This window comes from Anopheles nili, chromosome 3 (assembly GCF_943737925.1).
Source record: "Anopheles nili chromosome 3, idAnoNiliSN_F5_01, whole genome shotgun sequence".
Lineage (NCBI taxonomy): Eukaryota > Metazoa > Arthropoda > Insecta > Diptera > Culicidae > Anopheles > Anopheles nili.
This window is the reverse complement of record NC_071292.1, coordinates 46,006,976-46,023,190: the sequence shown is the minus strand read 5'-3', so window position 1 is coordinate 46,023,190 and position 16,215 is coordinate 46,006,976. Positions and strand designations below refer to the sequence as shown.

At 42.8% G+C, this 16,215-nt stretch overlaps 7 protein-coding genes across 7 annotated transcripts; 2 read left to right on the top strand and 5 right to left on the bottom strand.

Moving 5' to 3' along the window:
* Nucleotides 1-738: 738 nt before the first annotated feature.
* LOC128726727 (ubiquitin-conjugating enzyme E2 N) lies at nucleotides 739-4,675 on the bottom strand. Its single transcript, XM_053820551.1, has 2 exons — nucleotides 2,990-4,675; nucleotides 739-2,104 (listed from the first exon to the last, which is right to left on the bottom strand). Exon 1 carries the CDS (start codon nucleotides 4,161-4,163, stop codon nucleotides 3,705-3,707), a length of 459 nt encoding a protein of 152 aa, XP_053676526.1. The 5' UTR covers nucleotides 4,164-4,675; the 3' UTR covers nucleotides 739-2,104; nucleotides 2,990-3,704.
* A 548-nt stretch (nucleotides 4,676-5,223) lies between these two features.
* LOC128725977 (uncharacterized) lies at nucleotides 5,224-6,684 on the top strand. Its single transcript, XM_053819751.1, has 3 exons — nucleotides 5,224-6,175; nucleotides 6,240-6,373; nucleotides 6,452-6,684. The coding sequence occupies exons 1-3, from the start codon at nucleotides 5,277-5,279 to the stop codon at nucleotides 6,646-6,648; spliced, it is 1,230 nt and encodes a 409-aa protein (XP_053675726.1). The 5' UTR covers nucleotides 5,224-5,276; the 3' UTR covers nucleotides 6,649-6,684.
* Nucleotides 6,685-6,807: 123 nt separating this feature from the next.
* Nucleotides 6,808-7,852, bottom strand: LOC128724444 (ubiquinone biosynthesis protein COQ4 homolog, mitochondrial). Its single transcript, XM_053818168.1, has 4 exons — nucleotides 7,602-7,852; nucleotides 7,328-7,532; nucleotides 7,033-7,256; nucleotides 6,808-6,964 (listed from the first exon to the last, which is right to left on the bottom strand). The coding sequence occupies exons 1-4, from the start codon at nucleotides 7,850-7,852 to the stop codon at nucleotides 6,808-6,810; spliced, it is 837 nt and encodes a 278-aa protein (XP_053674143.1).
* A 1,669-nt stretch (nucleotides 7,853-9,521) lies between these two features.
* LOC128725755 (UDP-sugar transporter UST74c) lies at nucleotides 9,522-11,186 on the bottom strand. The gene has a single exon (XM_053819524.1). It carries the CDS (start codon nucleotides 11,110-11,112, stop codon nucleotides 10,114-10,116), a length of 999 nt encoding a protein of 332 aa, XP_053675499.1. The 5' UTR covers nucleotides 11,113-11,186; the 3' UTR covers nucleotides 9,522-10,113.
* A 1,493-nt stretch (nucleotides 11,187-12,679) lies between these two features.
* LOC128726062 (SOSS complex subunit B homolog) lies at nucleotides 12,680-13,779 on the bottom strand. Its single transcript, XM_053819844.1, has 2 exons — nucleotides 13,669-13,779; nucleotides 12,680-13,592 (listed from the first exon to the last, which is right to left on the bottom strand). The coding sequence occupies exons 1-2, from the start codon at nucleotides 13,689-13,691 to the stop codon at nucleotides 12,905-12,907; spliced, it is 711 nt and encodes a 236-aa protein (XP_053675819.1). The 5' UTR covers nucleotides 13,692-13,779; the 3' UTR covers nucleotides 12,680-12,904.
* Nucleotides 13,780-14,041: 262 nt separating this feature from the next.
* On the top strand, nucleotides 14,042-14,754 carry LOC128723459 (RING-box protein 1A). The gene is made up of 2 exons (XM_053817204.1): nucleotides 14,042-14,064; nucleotides 14,172-14,754. Exon 2 carries the CDS (start codon nucleotides 14,208-14,210, stop codon nucleotides 14,535-14,537), a length of 330 nt encoding a protein of 109 aa, XP_053673179.1. The 5' UTR covers nucleotides 14,042-14,064; nucleotides 14,172-14,207; the 3' UTR covers nucleotides 14,538-14,754.
* Nucleotides 14,755-16,212, bottom strand: LOC128724442 (peptidoglycan recognition protein 3-like). Its single transcript, XM_053818167.1, has 5 exons — nucleotides 15,885-16,212; nucleotides 15,536-15,781; nucleotides 15,413-15,423; nucleotides 15,202-15,355; nucleotides 14,755-15,093 (listed from the first exon to the last, which is right to left on the bottom strand). The coding sequence occupies exons 1-5, from the start codon at nucleotides 16,102-16,104 to the stop codon at nucleotides 14,816-14,818; spliced, it is 909 nt and encodes a 302-aa protein (XP_053674142.1). The 5' UTR covers nucleotides 16,105-16,212; the 3' UTR covers nucleotides 14,755-14,815.
* Between the last annotated feature and the right edge of the window lie 3 nt (nucleotides 16,213-16,215).

Genomic DNA, 16,215 nt, shown 5'->3' with positions numbered 1-16,215 from the left:
GATAACCATCCTTTACCGTTACATTGCCAATGGATGTTAGGAAACTCGACCGTTAAAGTTTTGTTGCCGATGACTAATTTAGAAAATCAATTGTGAGACACGAAAAGGAGGGTACCGGGCAAATGGGACCTACTTGCTATATAGAACCACATCACACAAGTGACAACCGCATCGACTGAAGTGTAAGATTTAGTAGGCATGCAACCATGTTTACGACAACTGTAAATTTTAATGCTATTTGCGACTCACATTTATGGGCATTTCAGTGCATTCCTTATTCGCAGAAAGAATATCTTTGCCTGAGAAGGGAGCTCATTGCTGTGAGTTTTTAGCTATCCGAAGGATAAACAATGCATCGCAAGTATTTGATGCGAGTGAGTTAACGACATGTTTTCTCCAAATTAGATTAAGCTACGAAAGCATGCCACAGACGTCGAATGGCGTACAAATCCGTAATAGCTTAACATATACCTTTATAATTTCAAGCACATTCGAGCTGTGATACAAGGTTTTTTGCCACTTTTTTAGGCTGGGCTAGGTTCATTCTTCTGAAGCTGAGAGTATTCCAAAATATCTTCCCATAAACAAGCGCAAAAGTAAATACAATCCTAACAGAAATCAAACCTACCAAATCGTTCTAATATCAACATAACAACCGCTGTTGCGTAAAGGTATACATACTTTCTCAACATTGCTCACAACGACGGCGGAAGTACACGAAACGAAATAGTAGTAGATTTTCATTCAATTATTTATAATCTTCATTCTAATATACAACTTTTTTGTTTTTCGTAGTGTAATTTGTGTGTGTCACTTTTCGTTAATGTTGTGTTTTGTGTAATAGAGTTTTTGCGGTTCAATGCGTTTTCCTGGTGGCAATTTTTAGTAATTAATTGATTATTTCAACGGATAGCGCAATCGGTTGGTTTTGCACAATGCAGCGTTCTCTCGACTGTCGCATGCTTGGCTTGTATGCTTGCTTATAGATTGGACTATTCTCTACTATTCTTACCGACTACACGCGTTCGCGTCCTACAGCCGCGCGTTTGCAGCTTTACCTTCCTTCTGTTTCCACTCTCCTGCACAGAGATAATTCATAATTCCATTTGCCCATTAAATCCACGAAAAAGGGTTCGATTGCCGTGAGTTTTAGTAAGTGTACGCGATTCTTTTTTGTCTCTCGTTTACATGCAGCTATTATAGAGTTGAATTAAGTGTATGTGCTCGTAACAGAGTGGCCGTTTTGGTGCTTGTTTAACCATTATGATATTCACGGTTCACGGCATGGGTTTGGTATTTCTCAGGCAGCACTTTTGGTTTGTATTATGTGTTCTCTTATACTCGCATCGCTAGTGTCTTTTTGGGGAGGGGTTATACCTATCCTGACATCCCGTCGCTTCTTTATCTACGCTACGTATAATTTTGCCCAAAATACTTGCTTTGCTGCGTGTGGTTGCAAAAGACGAATGGGTTGCATTACTCGAAAGAAACAATTCAATTCAAACAATACTACGCGACGTACGTGTACCGTTGATAAATAGTCGAGATAGAAGAGTACTAATAAGACAGTGCAAACCAAGGAATTACGCTTCTATAAGGCTCGAGCTTAATAAATAGTTACCTCACGGATCCCTTCCGAAACTACAAGTTACTTTAATCTTGTTTTTTTTTTGCTTCACCCAAATACGTGATATCGTTATAGGACAAATGGCTAGCAAAGAGCGCGAAGGCATGCTTTTATAACGAGACGTTTCGAGCATTTAACACATCCTTCTCTACGATCTTTAAATCCTCCTTTCCTCACACCCTTACTTTTGAGCCTAACGAGAGATTTGTTTCATATCATTATTTCAGCTTATTTATCAAACTTTACGAATATAACATTACTTTGATATTGGATTCGCATTTTCTTGTGCCTCAATTCGAAGCAGCACACAACGTAGGGCGGCGCGCGTCGTGTTGGATTTTGCCATCATTCCCAATCGATACACTCACCATAATTTTCAGTAGCGGACGTGTAATAATAATTTCTCCCCCACTTCGCCGTAGTGCACTGCATTATCATCAGTAGGGGGTACGTTCGTTTTTTTATATAGCAAATAAGCTGAAATGAAACGAAATCAAATCAGTAAAGGAACCGTATAAAATGAAGATTATTATTTTTATTTATCTAATTACGATTATTAGCCGTATTTAGCCTGTTCTTGGTGAGCAGATGATTTACAAACATGATAAGCATTTCCTCTTTTATCTAGACTTATACCGGGGTCACTCGGTAAAAATCAAATTAAGCATATTTAATATAGTTTAAACGTTCAGTTGCCAGATATCAAGGATGTTTTATTCTGCAACATTTAATTAATGCCATCTTTCAAAGGCTAACTAAAAATGGCATAATTTATAGCGGTCATAAACGGAGTTTAGCCGCAAGGACGACTGTGTGCATTGTTGGGGTGCGGGACATTCAAATATTACGGTGTCTGGCGTCTTAGCTAACACTACATCGACGGCCTAATAAGACTTCATTTGAGGCCATGCAAAGACTGGTCGGGTTTGTAGTTCAAATTGCCGAACCAAACCTCTACAACGACGAACGTCTATGAATACCAGCCGCTTCAAGGTGTAATTGGATTTCAAAACGCAAATACCTTCCGAAGGCCAGCAACATGTACACCAATAATGACCGTTGCATCGTTTTGAATGTCTAGCATTTAATGACTTCACATTCTGTGGCTGCACATGGCGCCCTGATGAGTAAACTAACTTGTGAAATTATTAAAAGTATATCCGTGTAATCGGAACAAAGTTTCAGAAAGTTCGAGAAATACTATTCAACCTTTCGTTGTTAGTTCTGCAAGGTCATGTAACAATAACTATTATTCTCTCTCTTTCTCTCACATCTTCCCCTTTTTCCAGGGATTCGTGCCTAACCATGTCAATTAACGGAAGCAACGCAATCGTCGATCGAAATCGATCGGTGTATGTTTACCTTTAGGTGATTAACTCCTCACGCCACACTGTGGATCGCTATTGTTCCGCGCATATGCAATGCTTCCCACCGGTGCCACAAGAAGTGTGTAGTAGGGGTTTTGCTGGTAGCAACCGCTCTCGTCCGTGTACACGATGATGATGGTTTCGTGGGGAGGTCCATGGGCCCAAGAGGCTATCTACTGGCTGAAAACAAGCTCGAACAATTTAGAAGCGCGATCGGCGATTTTAAATGAGCATCCCCGAGGCCATTTAATGCACGTCATAGACAACAGTTTGGGTTGTTTTGTTTGTCCTTTCTACGATTGCGAATTTTCGCGCTAACGATTTTTGACAGTTGCTGCTTGAAAGGATGATGATGATGTTCCATTTGTGGAAATACCTTCAGATACACGCACACACTCAAATGCACACACACACACACACACACACTCGCGCGCACGCGTTTACTTTTTTCTCGCTCTTGCTCTACCACCAGCTTTTTCTCTTTCTTTTGCTTGCTCGCTCGCTCTCTCTCTCTTTCTGTCTCCCTCTTTCTTACTCTTTTCTACACACGAGTGATTCCTCAGCTTGGGGATACTGGAGCTGCTGCTGCTGCTGCTTGCTATTTGCTGCTCCGAATGCCGCTAATAATTTTATCGTTTCGTTACAAGGATTTTCTTTTTTAAAAAAAGTTATTGTGTGTGTGTAATTTAAGGAAATTGGTTTATCAGACTCTAGTTATCGACGTTCGCGTACCGTTGCGTCCACTCCTTGGCGTTTCGGATCGCTTCGGCTTCGTTCACTTTCCACAGTTCCGCCACATCGTTGGCAAGCGGATCGTCCGGGTTCGGGGCGCTGAGTAGTGCCTGAATCGAGAGCAGCACGGTGCGGATCTGGAGCGCCGGGCTCCATTTGTCCTTAAGAATGTCTAGACAGATTCGCCCCAGACGGTCGATGTTGGGATGGTAGATCTTTGTTATGAAACGCACCTTCGGTGCGGACATCGGATAGTCCTCGGGCAGGAACAGTTCTAGCTTGAAGAGTCCTCCCTCGAACGGAGAATCCTCTGGCCCGAACACGATGACGTGAAAGTAACGGGCATTATGTTCGTCCGGAATAGCACTAATACCGGGAACGGGCTCCTGCATCAAGCGCTGCGTTTCTTTGATTATTCTACGGGGCAGGGCAGCCATATTTATGTATATTTTTTTTTTGTTGTTTTCGCTTTTGTTCGGGCACACACTACTGCCAGTAGGCTGCAAAAAAATATCTGCACACTGCGGCAAGATGCTTGTTGGTGGGCGGGCGTGTACGTGCGACCGATTCGTTCGGCTAGTTCTGGATTATTCGCCCTGCCGACGATGACAAACTATTCTCTTCTGCACTGTCCCCGGTCTGAACGCCTCCTTGCACGATCAACGAACGTGAAATCTGACAGTGGGCAAATCACGCAGCTTCTCCACACTGCTGTCAGTCAGGAGTGTGGGCCAAATTTCTTCGAGCGAAGCACAATGTTACCAAGCGAATGCGCTGCCGCAGTTCTCTGCATTCGATGTACACCAGGCAGCCTCTCTGAAGACGCTTCAAAACGCGATCGTTCCTCCAAATCGCAATATTCACTTTATCTCTATCACGTACGAACGAGACGCGACAATCACGAAATGAAATCGATAAAAAGACAATTTTTCATAATAGCAGCACGCAAGGTAGATACGGTGTAGAAGGTAAGACCACTCGTATGACTGTGACAGCAAACCACGAGCATGAATCGCTGTTGACAATTCCTGCCTACAGTAGTGATCAAAAACAGCAGCGATCAAGTAACATTTGCCGGCAGTACCTGTGCACCGTAAATTTAAATTATTGAGCCATTTGAAAGAAATAAAATTTAGGTTAAACCAATGATAAATGCCTTGCTGATACCGATAAACATGCATAGCTAAAATTGAACATGAATTATTTATAAAATTCTATGTCGTAACGTTTAAAAAAACCAACCTTCACCCTGTGAACCTAAACATCAGTTTTTGTTATAGGATTGAAAGAAACAGAAATATAATTTGATGAAATCGAATAATGGTTGATGGAAGTTTGAATTGAAATAAAAATAAGAATAAAGGACAAAGCATCCTTGCCGTTTCATGCAATTGCGAAACCCACCACTTTGTTTTTATACACCACCGCTGACGTCTGTTTTGTTCACCGATATCTCGATGTAAACAACGATTCGGCGTAATAATGAGGGAGAGATAAATTGTGCATCATTTCAAGATGTTATGATCCAGAAAGTCTGATATCGGTCAACGATGACTTCGTTGCTACTTGCCACGCGAAAGTGTGTCACCCTTCGGCCACTGATTTTAAAAGGATGGATCGTATCCTGGCTGGTTAGCTATCAGAGGAAAAGCACAAACATCAGCGCGGTCGATTCCTTTATCAACGAGCTAGTGGACAACAAAAAGCTAAAATGGAAAGTATTGAACAGTCGTCACCGAAATGGCGTTTTAAAAGCTGCCCCGCTCGAGTCGCCAGCCAACAACCAAACAACAGAAACGTTTTCGCGGTCCTCTTTTCGCCTAAGTGACTTGTACAATGAGCTTACCAATAATCCGTTGGTCGTTAACATTAGCCAGATGGAAGTTGCTCAGGTGGATCATCTGGTAGAGACTGCGCTGAATGAACGCAACACTGCAGACATACAGCTGCTGCTGGCACAAATTCTCGAGTATAGAAAACTGCCCTCCCTGCCCACGTTGAATTCCATTCTAACTCATCTATCGCAGCAAGGAGACACAGACCGGCTGGACCAATTAATTGAACTGTGTTGCTCCTTGCTTCCGGAGCCAACCGGGCAACCCATCGGCAGGTTTGAGCACTATAGGGCTCTATGCCAGTGGAAACTGGGCAATACTTCTAAGTCACTAGAAACCTTCCGTAGCATTATGGTCAGTGGTAGCGCTGATCAACTGATGCCGGTGAATCAGATGCTAAAAGAGATAATCGACGAAACGATAGGCAAAAAAAGTGAAGCCGTCCTGCTGGCCGTGATGAAGTTGGGTGAGTTTTGTTTGAATAATCTTAACCAGGAGTTTCCAATCTGCTACGTATGGGAGAAAAGTTTTCTCAGTCCGTGGCACAGCGATCAGGAGGCAGCCAAAATGTTATTCGACAGCCACGAGATGCTGCGGGAAGCAGTCAGTAAGAGGTTAGTAAGCGGAGACCTTTACGCAAGTTCGCAAACGTTCTAATTATATTGCATTTCTTCACAGGATACCAAAGCTGTGTTATAAATCGCTATACGATAACAACGTCGAAAAGGTTTACCAATTGATCGAGCTGTTCTTGAAACACAACATGAAACCGGAATGTAAATCCATTATGATCAGACTATTTGAGTATCAATGTATGTATACAGAGGCTACCAAAGTAGCATTATGTTTCATCGGAGTAGAAATAATTTATCGCATTTGATTCGTTCTAGATTGGCGAAAAAACCTGAGAGGCTGTTCGGAAATTATGCAAAATGCTATCGATCTCAACATTAGCCTTCCGGATATGTGCAATCGACAGTTATTGGAGCTGCTATTAGGACGAACGATGGGTGCATCGGACGTGGTTCCGTTGGATTCAAAGAAGGAAAAGGAGTTGAAACCTACCAAATATGTACTGAAGTTTTAGTGGAAAGTTAAACGATTTGTAGTACGTTATAAAATTGCCAAAAAAAAAATAGGACGCTGGAAACATCAAATTTTATGTTTTATTCTAATTATATAAAAAACCCTGCGAAATCTAATAAGTACGATAAAAATACGGGCGTGCTTGAGTTCTTTTTGAGGATTATTTCACGTTCAGCAGCTCAATGTTTAATTCTTTGCGTAGCTCGGAAACATCTTGCTCCCACCGTTTTTCCCAGTACACTGTCATCAGTGGTTGAATCCTGTTACCAGTTCGCATAGCCCAGGGAAGATACTGTTGAACGTAGTTTCGCCTTTGCCTGAAATGTAAGAAAAAATGCGATGAAATACGATGCAGAACTCTAGCGGAAGCAAAAACAAAGCTCACTTGGGACGAAGCCGGAAGGCGCCAAAAACGGCTCCTCCATAACACATTGGAAGGCCTGTATTTAATGCTTCCACCCATTTGACCGTCACTTCACCCAACATGTTGGTCGGCATGTCGAGGATGGCGTGAACCATGTCGTGCGTTTCCCGATACCGGGTCATGATGTAGGCGAGTTCAGGATCATCTATGAAACGGACCTCCATCCGAGAATCGGGTGTAATGACCTAAATACAGTAAGTAACGTAATGTTAATAGACATTCGATCGATCGAGCTTGCAGTGTATGTTGCGCGTACATTATCTGCCATGAATTTAGCATACGTATAACCGAATGTGTTTTCTGGGAGCTTCTCTAGCGCACTCATGTCTACTGTGCCAGTATTAATGCGTGGTTTTTCCGAAAGAATTTGTTGGCCCTCCTCACTGTTCCTCATGCAATGTTGCATTTTTTCTAACGCTTCCCGGCCAGTCGTCTCACCAAGGCAAGCAATCATGTCGTGCCTTAAAGAAAATTAAAATCGATCAGATATTGTGTGTAAAGTTCAAATAGGAGCGTCTACAAAAGCTTACCTTCGTGGATCGATCAATGCAGCGAGAGAGCTGCCAGCGCTTAGTACTAGCTTTTGAATGTTGCTGACTGGAATTCGATTTCTTAGGAACTCCTTCGTAAACTCGTCCATGTCTTGTATTGCTTTCTTTTGTCCATCATGCAAGGACTCCTGCTGGACCGATGCAGTTCTACCAACGCTTTCTGACGTCAGTAGTCGGTATGAACATCTTTTCCTAGCTCCAATCAAGGAATAGCTTCTTCTTACAAACATGTTTGCATGAATTGAAATTGCTGAAAGTACATGTTAATGTTATTGTACATACAATTATTGTACACGTTAAATCAATTTGACACAGTTCTGAAGCAGTGCAATAAACCAAGTAAAAACGGATATTTCCTTACAATCCAATCAATTCGATAACAATCCAATTACCATGCATAATTTCAACCAGTAAATGCATTTCATAAAGGGCTTGATGATAAGCTTTTCAGGGCAGCTGTTTTTTTTATCTACACAGTTCCTGTAAATTGCGCAGGGTTCATGTGGGGGTAATTACCAAGGCGCTCTCATTTTGTGTAGAAAATCATTAAACCGTGGTATGTTAACAAATGAAGGTAGGTAACCAATATCGCGGATCGCATTTGAATTTTGAATTACTTTTGGATTCATAACTTGCAACGGCAACAGTGCTATCATTCGTTATCAACTATCCGTTACAAGATGTACCTTTCAATGGACTAATAGTGGTTACATAATTCCAAAACCTCTTCACCTTTTCAGTCCTTGACTGTGAAAAATTGACGTCACTAATAAACTATCCGATTGCGTGAAGACATGCAAAAGCCCGTAGCTTTTAAAATATCCGGTCACGTTGTGTTTCAATCAAACAACCCGAAGACGGACCCCTCAGGTGTTCACCAGCTCTTGACAATGGGAAGTGGGGAGGCTTTTGTTGCACTCGCGCCAATAAACCTCAACCTACCGACGAGGTCACGGTCACTATTGTTTTCGTTGAGCAACGAATGAGCGACGAAGCAAATTTAAAACATACAAAATGATGTGCAAGCTTTTATTCTCTTTTCTTTTAATTCTATACAGCATCTGCAGATAGCAGCATAGGATATCGACCGTATGGTTAAATAATCATTGATAATAGTGTAGTTAATTGAGTTTAAATTCTCATGCAACATAAACCTTCAATTTTGTTGGCATTTCTCATCCGATGGAGATGGTAAGCCAGACCCAAAATAGACAACCATAAATCCCTGTAGCAGCGAAAACATATTATTAAAGAGCCACAGAAAGTCCAGTAAGTCAGAGTTACGTCGCGGATTACAGATTTGTGCATTACGAGCCCATCCATACATACGCGGCGAATAAACTGGTTTTCAGGGCGGTTGGATGAGTTGAGCCGGCGTTCAATAAGTGCTCACGTTTTTTTTTATTGGTTCACCTTCAAATCACTACCTTAAGCAACATTTTTTGGTACGTGGCATTTTACTCCAGCTTAAATCATGTTACGAATAAGAGGAGTAACGGTAGAAGAGGAGCGAATTATGACACTGAAATACCCCTTAAAGGCTACTCGAATACTCGTCAAATAAAACATTCGGAATCATTTAAACATTGTAGTCCCCAACCGATGAGCAAATGTTTAACGAAGTAGTTAACAGCTTCGTCTCGGAATGCTTAATTTTCATAGCCGCAAGCAGAGGTGCTTTTCAACCTTGACGTGCTTAGAAGGTCCATGGTTTGAACTTTTTTTTTCCACCTCATATGGGATTCAAACCAAACCTATGGGATCCATCGTGAGACGATTTAAAAAAAGCCCATTCAAGGGTAGGACGTAATTATGGTTACTGTTGCAAGGAAATTTGTTCAATATTCTTTCTTAAAAAAATAACTGCACATGATTTGTTATATTTTTGTTATACAAGGATCATCAGCGTTGTATATTCATAGACTCTCTGCCTTTCACTAAAACCACATTGTCACGTGGTGCCGCATATACATCGCTGAGCCTAAAAGTACGCATAAAACTAAAACAACTCTACTGCCTTTAATTCGATGAATGTTCCTCTTTCCGTTAATATCAACTCGTGTGGATGGTCCAACACAGGGTAATCACCGTGCCCACAGGTTATAGCACATTATCTCGTAATATTACAGCACCACCGATACGTCGGTGTCCAGCGAACCGCGCCTCCAGAAGAATTATACAATTTGTATCACTGCTATTTGATGGCCCTTGCTGTGTGCTCGGTGAGTGGACCAGTCTACCAGTAATTGCACCGAATCATACCTTTTACTAGCTTTCAAAACGAATGGCCACACTACGCCTGAAAATCAGTGCCTTTTAGTTTGTAAACTATGCGTTCCACCCGCGAGCAGAGGCCACTAATAAATAAATCCCTATTGCAACATCCCCCTCGTACAATAGCCCCCCCATTTCTCTAATCGTCCCTTTGGTTTTGTTCGTTACGCTTCAAAACGCCTCCAACAGCTGATCTGGCGACGGACTTCTGGCTTCCTCAAACGTTGTCGATTCGGCCGGCCACCGGCAGCAGCAGCTTTTTGTCGGCCGAGGATCCATCCCCGCTTCCACTGGAACTGGCCGGTTTCTTCCGGAAGGTTACGTACGCGTACAGCAAGCTACCGGTCACACTGATATTGATACCGATAGCGTTCAGCCACGAGAACACGTAATCGCCTCCGATAAACATTCCGATGTAGGTAACGCTGATGTTCTTCAGGCAGCCTACGATGGTCGTCGTAAGTGCGGAGTTATGCTGCGTGCACAGGATGATGCTGTACGATAGGATGAAACCCATGACGCAGGACAACAGGAACTGAATAGCGAAGAAAGGATCATTCCAGTTCTCGTACTGCCACGCACGATCGATGTCACCGGCCAGCCACGTGCCCACGAACGCCGGGAGAATCATAAACAGGGAGTTATAGTACATAAGCCCGTACTTGCCCATGTCGGCGGTATCCAGCTTTTTCTTCATGTACACCCCGTTGGCCGCAGTGAGCGTGTTCGTGATCATCACGTACATGTAGCCCTGCATGTTGAACGAAAGATCATCAAAGGCTGCCATCAGAGCACCGCCCACCATAGCGGCCACGCTGACTTTCACGGCGAGGGTTGGCCGGATGCCCAGCACCAGCAGCTCGAGCAACATCGTCAGCAGAATGGAGAACCTTCGTAGGGCGGCGAACATCGGAAGGCTTAGGGCTTGCGTGCCGCCGAGCCCGAACATCATGTTTCCGAGGTAAATCAATGGCAGCGGGAATATCCGCCGGGCAATGTCGCGGCTGAAATCGGGATACTTCACTATACCGAGCCGTTTGGCGACGAACAGCACCACGATGCTGGCGGTCAGCTGGCCCAGGCTGAGCACAAGGAACGACGGAAATCGGTAGCTGGTCAGTACGGTCTTATTGACTACGGTAATTAGGAAGGACGAGAGTCCGTAGAAAACGGCGCTGGATAGTTTCAGAAACTGGGTTGCTTCGGTTCCGGCCATTTTTGGAAACTAAAATTGCATTTGCGCCAGATAACAGCTATCGTAGCTCGGCTAGATAATGTTGGTTGCTTTTGGTAAACCTTTGCTCAGCTGCTGCTACCCAAAGGACCGTGAAATTCCGCGGCTGTGTGATGCTTATCGGCAGGTCATGCTGCTAATCGAGCAACTCAAGCAGGCGGGATTTATTTTGCTTCCTAGAATGGCGCGTTTGACTGAAACCTTTCGCGTTTGGCCTCGCACACAGCGTCACTCCTGTTGCAGTGTCGTAGATAGGTTCGGATCGATCCAGCATTCTTGCGATCCTAACCTACGCACGCTTAGTTCTATGCTAATCTGATGCTTATTTACCACATGGCACATATGCTGCTTCTACTTGATGTAGTCCGATTTCGTCGTGGTTGGATTTGTTCTGAGATTACGGTTGAGTCGGTTTGTTGATAAAAGCCGGCGCTGTGCTGGCGCGCTCCGTTGCTCGACCGCACACATATATCAACAAGGCTTTATCATTTTTTTCTTCTTAGCGCAGCATAGAAGCCCGTATGCTTAGAGCATAGAAGCAGTAGGCTGGGCGATTCGGTATAGCAATTGGACGAAATTTGCAATCACTACAAATGGTGCGTAAATTTCACAAAATTCGCTTACAAACTGAGGCTGTTGTTTTATTTGCACAGCTTCCAGGCGAAACGACACAACGTTTATAAAAGCATTCGCACTGGACACCAAACTATGTAGTGTTCTAATTCGTGGCATGGGAAGCTATGTTTCACTTCCGAATTTACACTACGAACGCTTCGCGAACCATCGTGATGACACAATACCGCGGCAAATTATCCAATCTACACTCCCTGCATCACTACAAGAACCCGATCGTTCGAAACCTTGTCTTTCTGGCGAAGGCCACGGGTTCCATCAACATAATGAGACGTTTAGGTTTGTAAGCTACCCGGTAGCTTTTTTTTTTTATTTTTGACAGGTACTACGTTGAGCAAGTGTATCATAAATAGCAAGATAGCGTGTTACTCTCATGTATTGAATGTTGTAACATTAGTTCCACTTTATGCTACATATATGAACTTCACTATTTTATTTCGAAGCCGTAACGATTGTGCCTCGTCGAATCCCGTAAAACATCAACAGTTTTGGGAACAAATACGGAAATTTTGACAACTGGCGTAAGAAAAACTCTCAAACGTACGACCCCTTGAAAAATGCACCACGGATAACACGGTAACCGATAGATCACGAATAATTGAGATTGACAGCTGTACCGAGACAATTCACGAATTACGAAAGATTGTGAGAACGGCGCTAAAGACAATCATCGTAAAAGACTTAAGAATTACCAATAGTATCGCAACGAACAATGGAAATCAATGGAAATAGCTTACCAATGGTATGCAGCCTTGTTTTAATTGCAAACAGACTCTTTGAGCGGCGTATTTTTGTATGTTGACGCAGAAGCTTGATACACACTACTTGCAGCTCACCTTATAGTTGACAGTTATGATGCAAACAGACGAAACTACAGTGCGTACCAATAATCGAATAACGAATTGAGCAAGGAGACTAATTTTCATTTATTGCTACCAAATACTAACGGAAAAAGTACTACTTCTTTATGAATTTTCCACACGGGAATGTAGAAGCCATTGTTGTAAATTTCGTCCACTAAAATAGCCGTTAAAGAATATTTAAAACGTTGCCTAAATTCTGTGCATTACATTACATTACTAGAGGATAAATTAAAACTATGGTTGACAAGTGGGTATGGATAGAGCGTCTCGGTTAACTGTTATCTTCGATCGCTTTTCAAACCAGCTCCTTTGGCTTGACTATTGCGCCCAGAGCGCGGAGAATTCTTTTGCGATGGTTTCATTACAGTTGGAGGTGAAGCAGCTGCTGCTGCTGCAGCAACTGCAACCGAGTAGCGCGTTGTAGCAGCATGCGGTTTGGCTTGTGGTACGCTACCCGAATGCAGGGGATTATTGTTGGGGGCAGGCTTCGGAGAACTTAATGTTTTTCCCGTACCATTGTTGTTGTTACCACTATTCGGTCCTCCAGTCGATCCGTTATTGAGAATCGGTTGCGGTATCGACGCGCTTAAGTTGGGGTTTGGCTCGCTCATGTTCAGCATTTCATTGAAGGTGTAGCAAAAATCTCCCAAACGCATTATTTCTCCGTTTTTACCCGAATATAATGTCAGTGATTGTCGCCAGACGTTGGCATAGCCCTTCGTCAACCGGACAATGTCACCCGGGGACAGTTGCTTCCCAGGTTCGTCCCAAATCGAAACATTTATAGCTGCACTTTGGTCGGCTACTTTAAATGTGCGAACCTCGCGGTTTTCCTTTGTCAGTGTAACGGGTCCGACCTCAAGAATGATAAAGATAACGTTTATATTTTTCAACCCCGGATAAATGTCCTTGATGGCTATAAGATCAGTCGGATTAGGATTCGGCGGGGGATGAGTTGGCATCGGACTGTCCACAAAAAAAAACAAAATGTTTATTTACTTTACGGGCTTGCATACGATTTACTTTACGGTCTGGTACGTACCCGTACATATTTACAGCCATCATGCGCAGCCAGTCTGCTGGTGATATTGATTTATGCGCTTTAAATAAGTTGTGCCTACGATAGGCTACTTTTCTCTATTCTGACACGGTATTATACTACAATCCAACTCTCGGATGCACTCCGATCAAGCGAATTCTGCTGCCTTGACCTGTTCTATGTGTCACTGAATTTCGTTCGTGTAATCTATTCGAAGCGGCTAAGAATTGAGTATGTCACAATTTGATGTCCTTACAAATTAGGACCTTACCAAGAAATATGTAAACAATGCGATGTTTTGTTTAGAATGACCCAACTGTCAAGCAGGACAGATGGAAAACAGAGCGTCACGTTGAGTGTCACAGTGACAGTGCAAAATACACCATCGCGGTTGCTGAGGTAAGAGCATCATATCCCTACGGCCTTAATTTCTTTGTTCATTGAAATACGTTTCTTTGCGAGCGAATACCTACTTGGATTGAGTAACCAGAAGTATTTTCCTACAGGTTCTGATTGTGCCTATCTCAGCTTACTACACAAACATGGATATTGACGAGGAAGAGTTCGAGGCCCCAACATCCAGCAGCAATCGCGGTGAGCGGAAGCGATTCGAGGTCAAGAAATGGAACGCGGTAGCCTTGTGGGCTTGGGACATTGTAGTGGACAACTGTGCGATCTGTCGAAACCACATTATGGATCTCTGCATCGAGTGCCAGGCAAATCAAGCATCAGCAACTAGCGAAGAATGCACGGTGGCTTGGGGTGTTTGCAATCATGCATTCCACTTCCACTGCATCTCTCGATGGCTGAAGACTCGGCAGGTGTGCCCACTGGACAATAGAGAATGGGAGTTCCAGAAATACGGACATTAAGAAAAAGTTAGCATCGAAAGGAAAGTAACGTGGAGCTGCGAATCTATTTTGTCTAACAAGCATACAGAGAAGAAAACATGGCTAGATCCGCAAAAAATATAACCCTCAAAATAGACGAAAGGACAACTCAAGTAATTGGACGTTTTCAACAACAAGAAGAGCGAATCATACGCTCAACAATAAATTAAACAGTCTTATCTTATGAGTTAACATACACAATTGTGAAAGTGTTATTCGATTGTTTTTATCATCACAGTCTTTTTGCAGCATCAATGGTATCAATGCATCGTCGTTGGCTTCGATGGATCGACCCAATGGTTATCGCTCAGTTTGTTAGACCAGTGAGGCCATGTTTTAATGATATTGTACAGCGCCTTTCCCGGACTTTCGAATGGTGCCAGCTGTCGATGCCCGAACAAGCTATAGTTGGAAGCCAGGTAGTAGCCTTCAAGTCCCTGCTGGATTAGTTGTTCCGCGGCACTTAGTTGTGCGATCGGCGGTTCCTTGGAAATGAATGTTCCGATGAACGCGATGCAGATGCTGTCTACGTTAAAACCTGTGAAAGTATAATCACCGGAGTATAGGAGCATTGTATATCATCAGTTATCATCGTCGTCTACTAAATTAATGCTTATATAGTCATTTTTAGATGTTGCGAATTTACCTTTAGTGTGTGCACCTTGCTTTGTCCATCCTCTACCTTCGTATGCGTTTCCATCTCCCCCGACAAGGAATTGGTAAGCTATATCGGAAAAGTTCTTCGAGTCGGGAGATATGTGAAAGTCTTGGATCAGCTTTACCTGGTACATACAGTTTGTCTGCAAACATGATACAGAAAGATAAAACATAAATAATCTTTTTTTGCACCATCATGCATAAATGCTAACTACGCATTTAAAAGACGATTCGAAAAAGGGCACCATATGAGTTTCGTTTCATTAAACAAATATATTTGATTTGCAGTGACTAACCTAAGTTTGATGACTATTCAAAAATGCCATTGGTATTGGATGTTTTATCAACGAAGTTGGGAAATTTTTTAAGTGCTTCTATTAGCTTCTTCCCTGTTGGTACGTTTACATTCAGCTGTTGGGAAGCATATATCTTGTAACTTTTAGATATATAGCCTTGGCTGATGCCATGCTCAAGCAGTAACTGTAGTTGTTCCATTTGCGTAGTCGTTGGATCATCGACGTAATCATAGTTTCCGATAAAAGCGATCCCTTCACTCTTGGAATTGTAACCTACGATAAACGCAATGTAGTACGAACATTGTAAGTGGGTCCCTTCCTGTCGCGAATTTTTAACAATCACATCATAGGCTCTAAACGAGTGTATATATTTTACCCTGAGTATGAGCGCCCATTTTCTGAAATCCGCGCCCTACGTAAATGTATTCATCACCACCGATCAGAAAATTGTAAGTTATATCATCGTAGTTTAGGCCGTCCATGTGATTCACTTGTATGTAACGCACTTTGAAGCGACATGCCGCCTGCAATAAAATGAAATTGAATAGTTGAATAAAAGAATATCGTGAAAGGACAGGTTTCATGGCTGTAATCATCCACTTCGAATACGTCGAACGATCATTCGTTGAAAAAAACTCGCTTTGTATCAAGCAACGAACGATACAGCACTTTCAACCTTAATTAAAGTTCCAAGTGGTTTTCTGCGG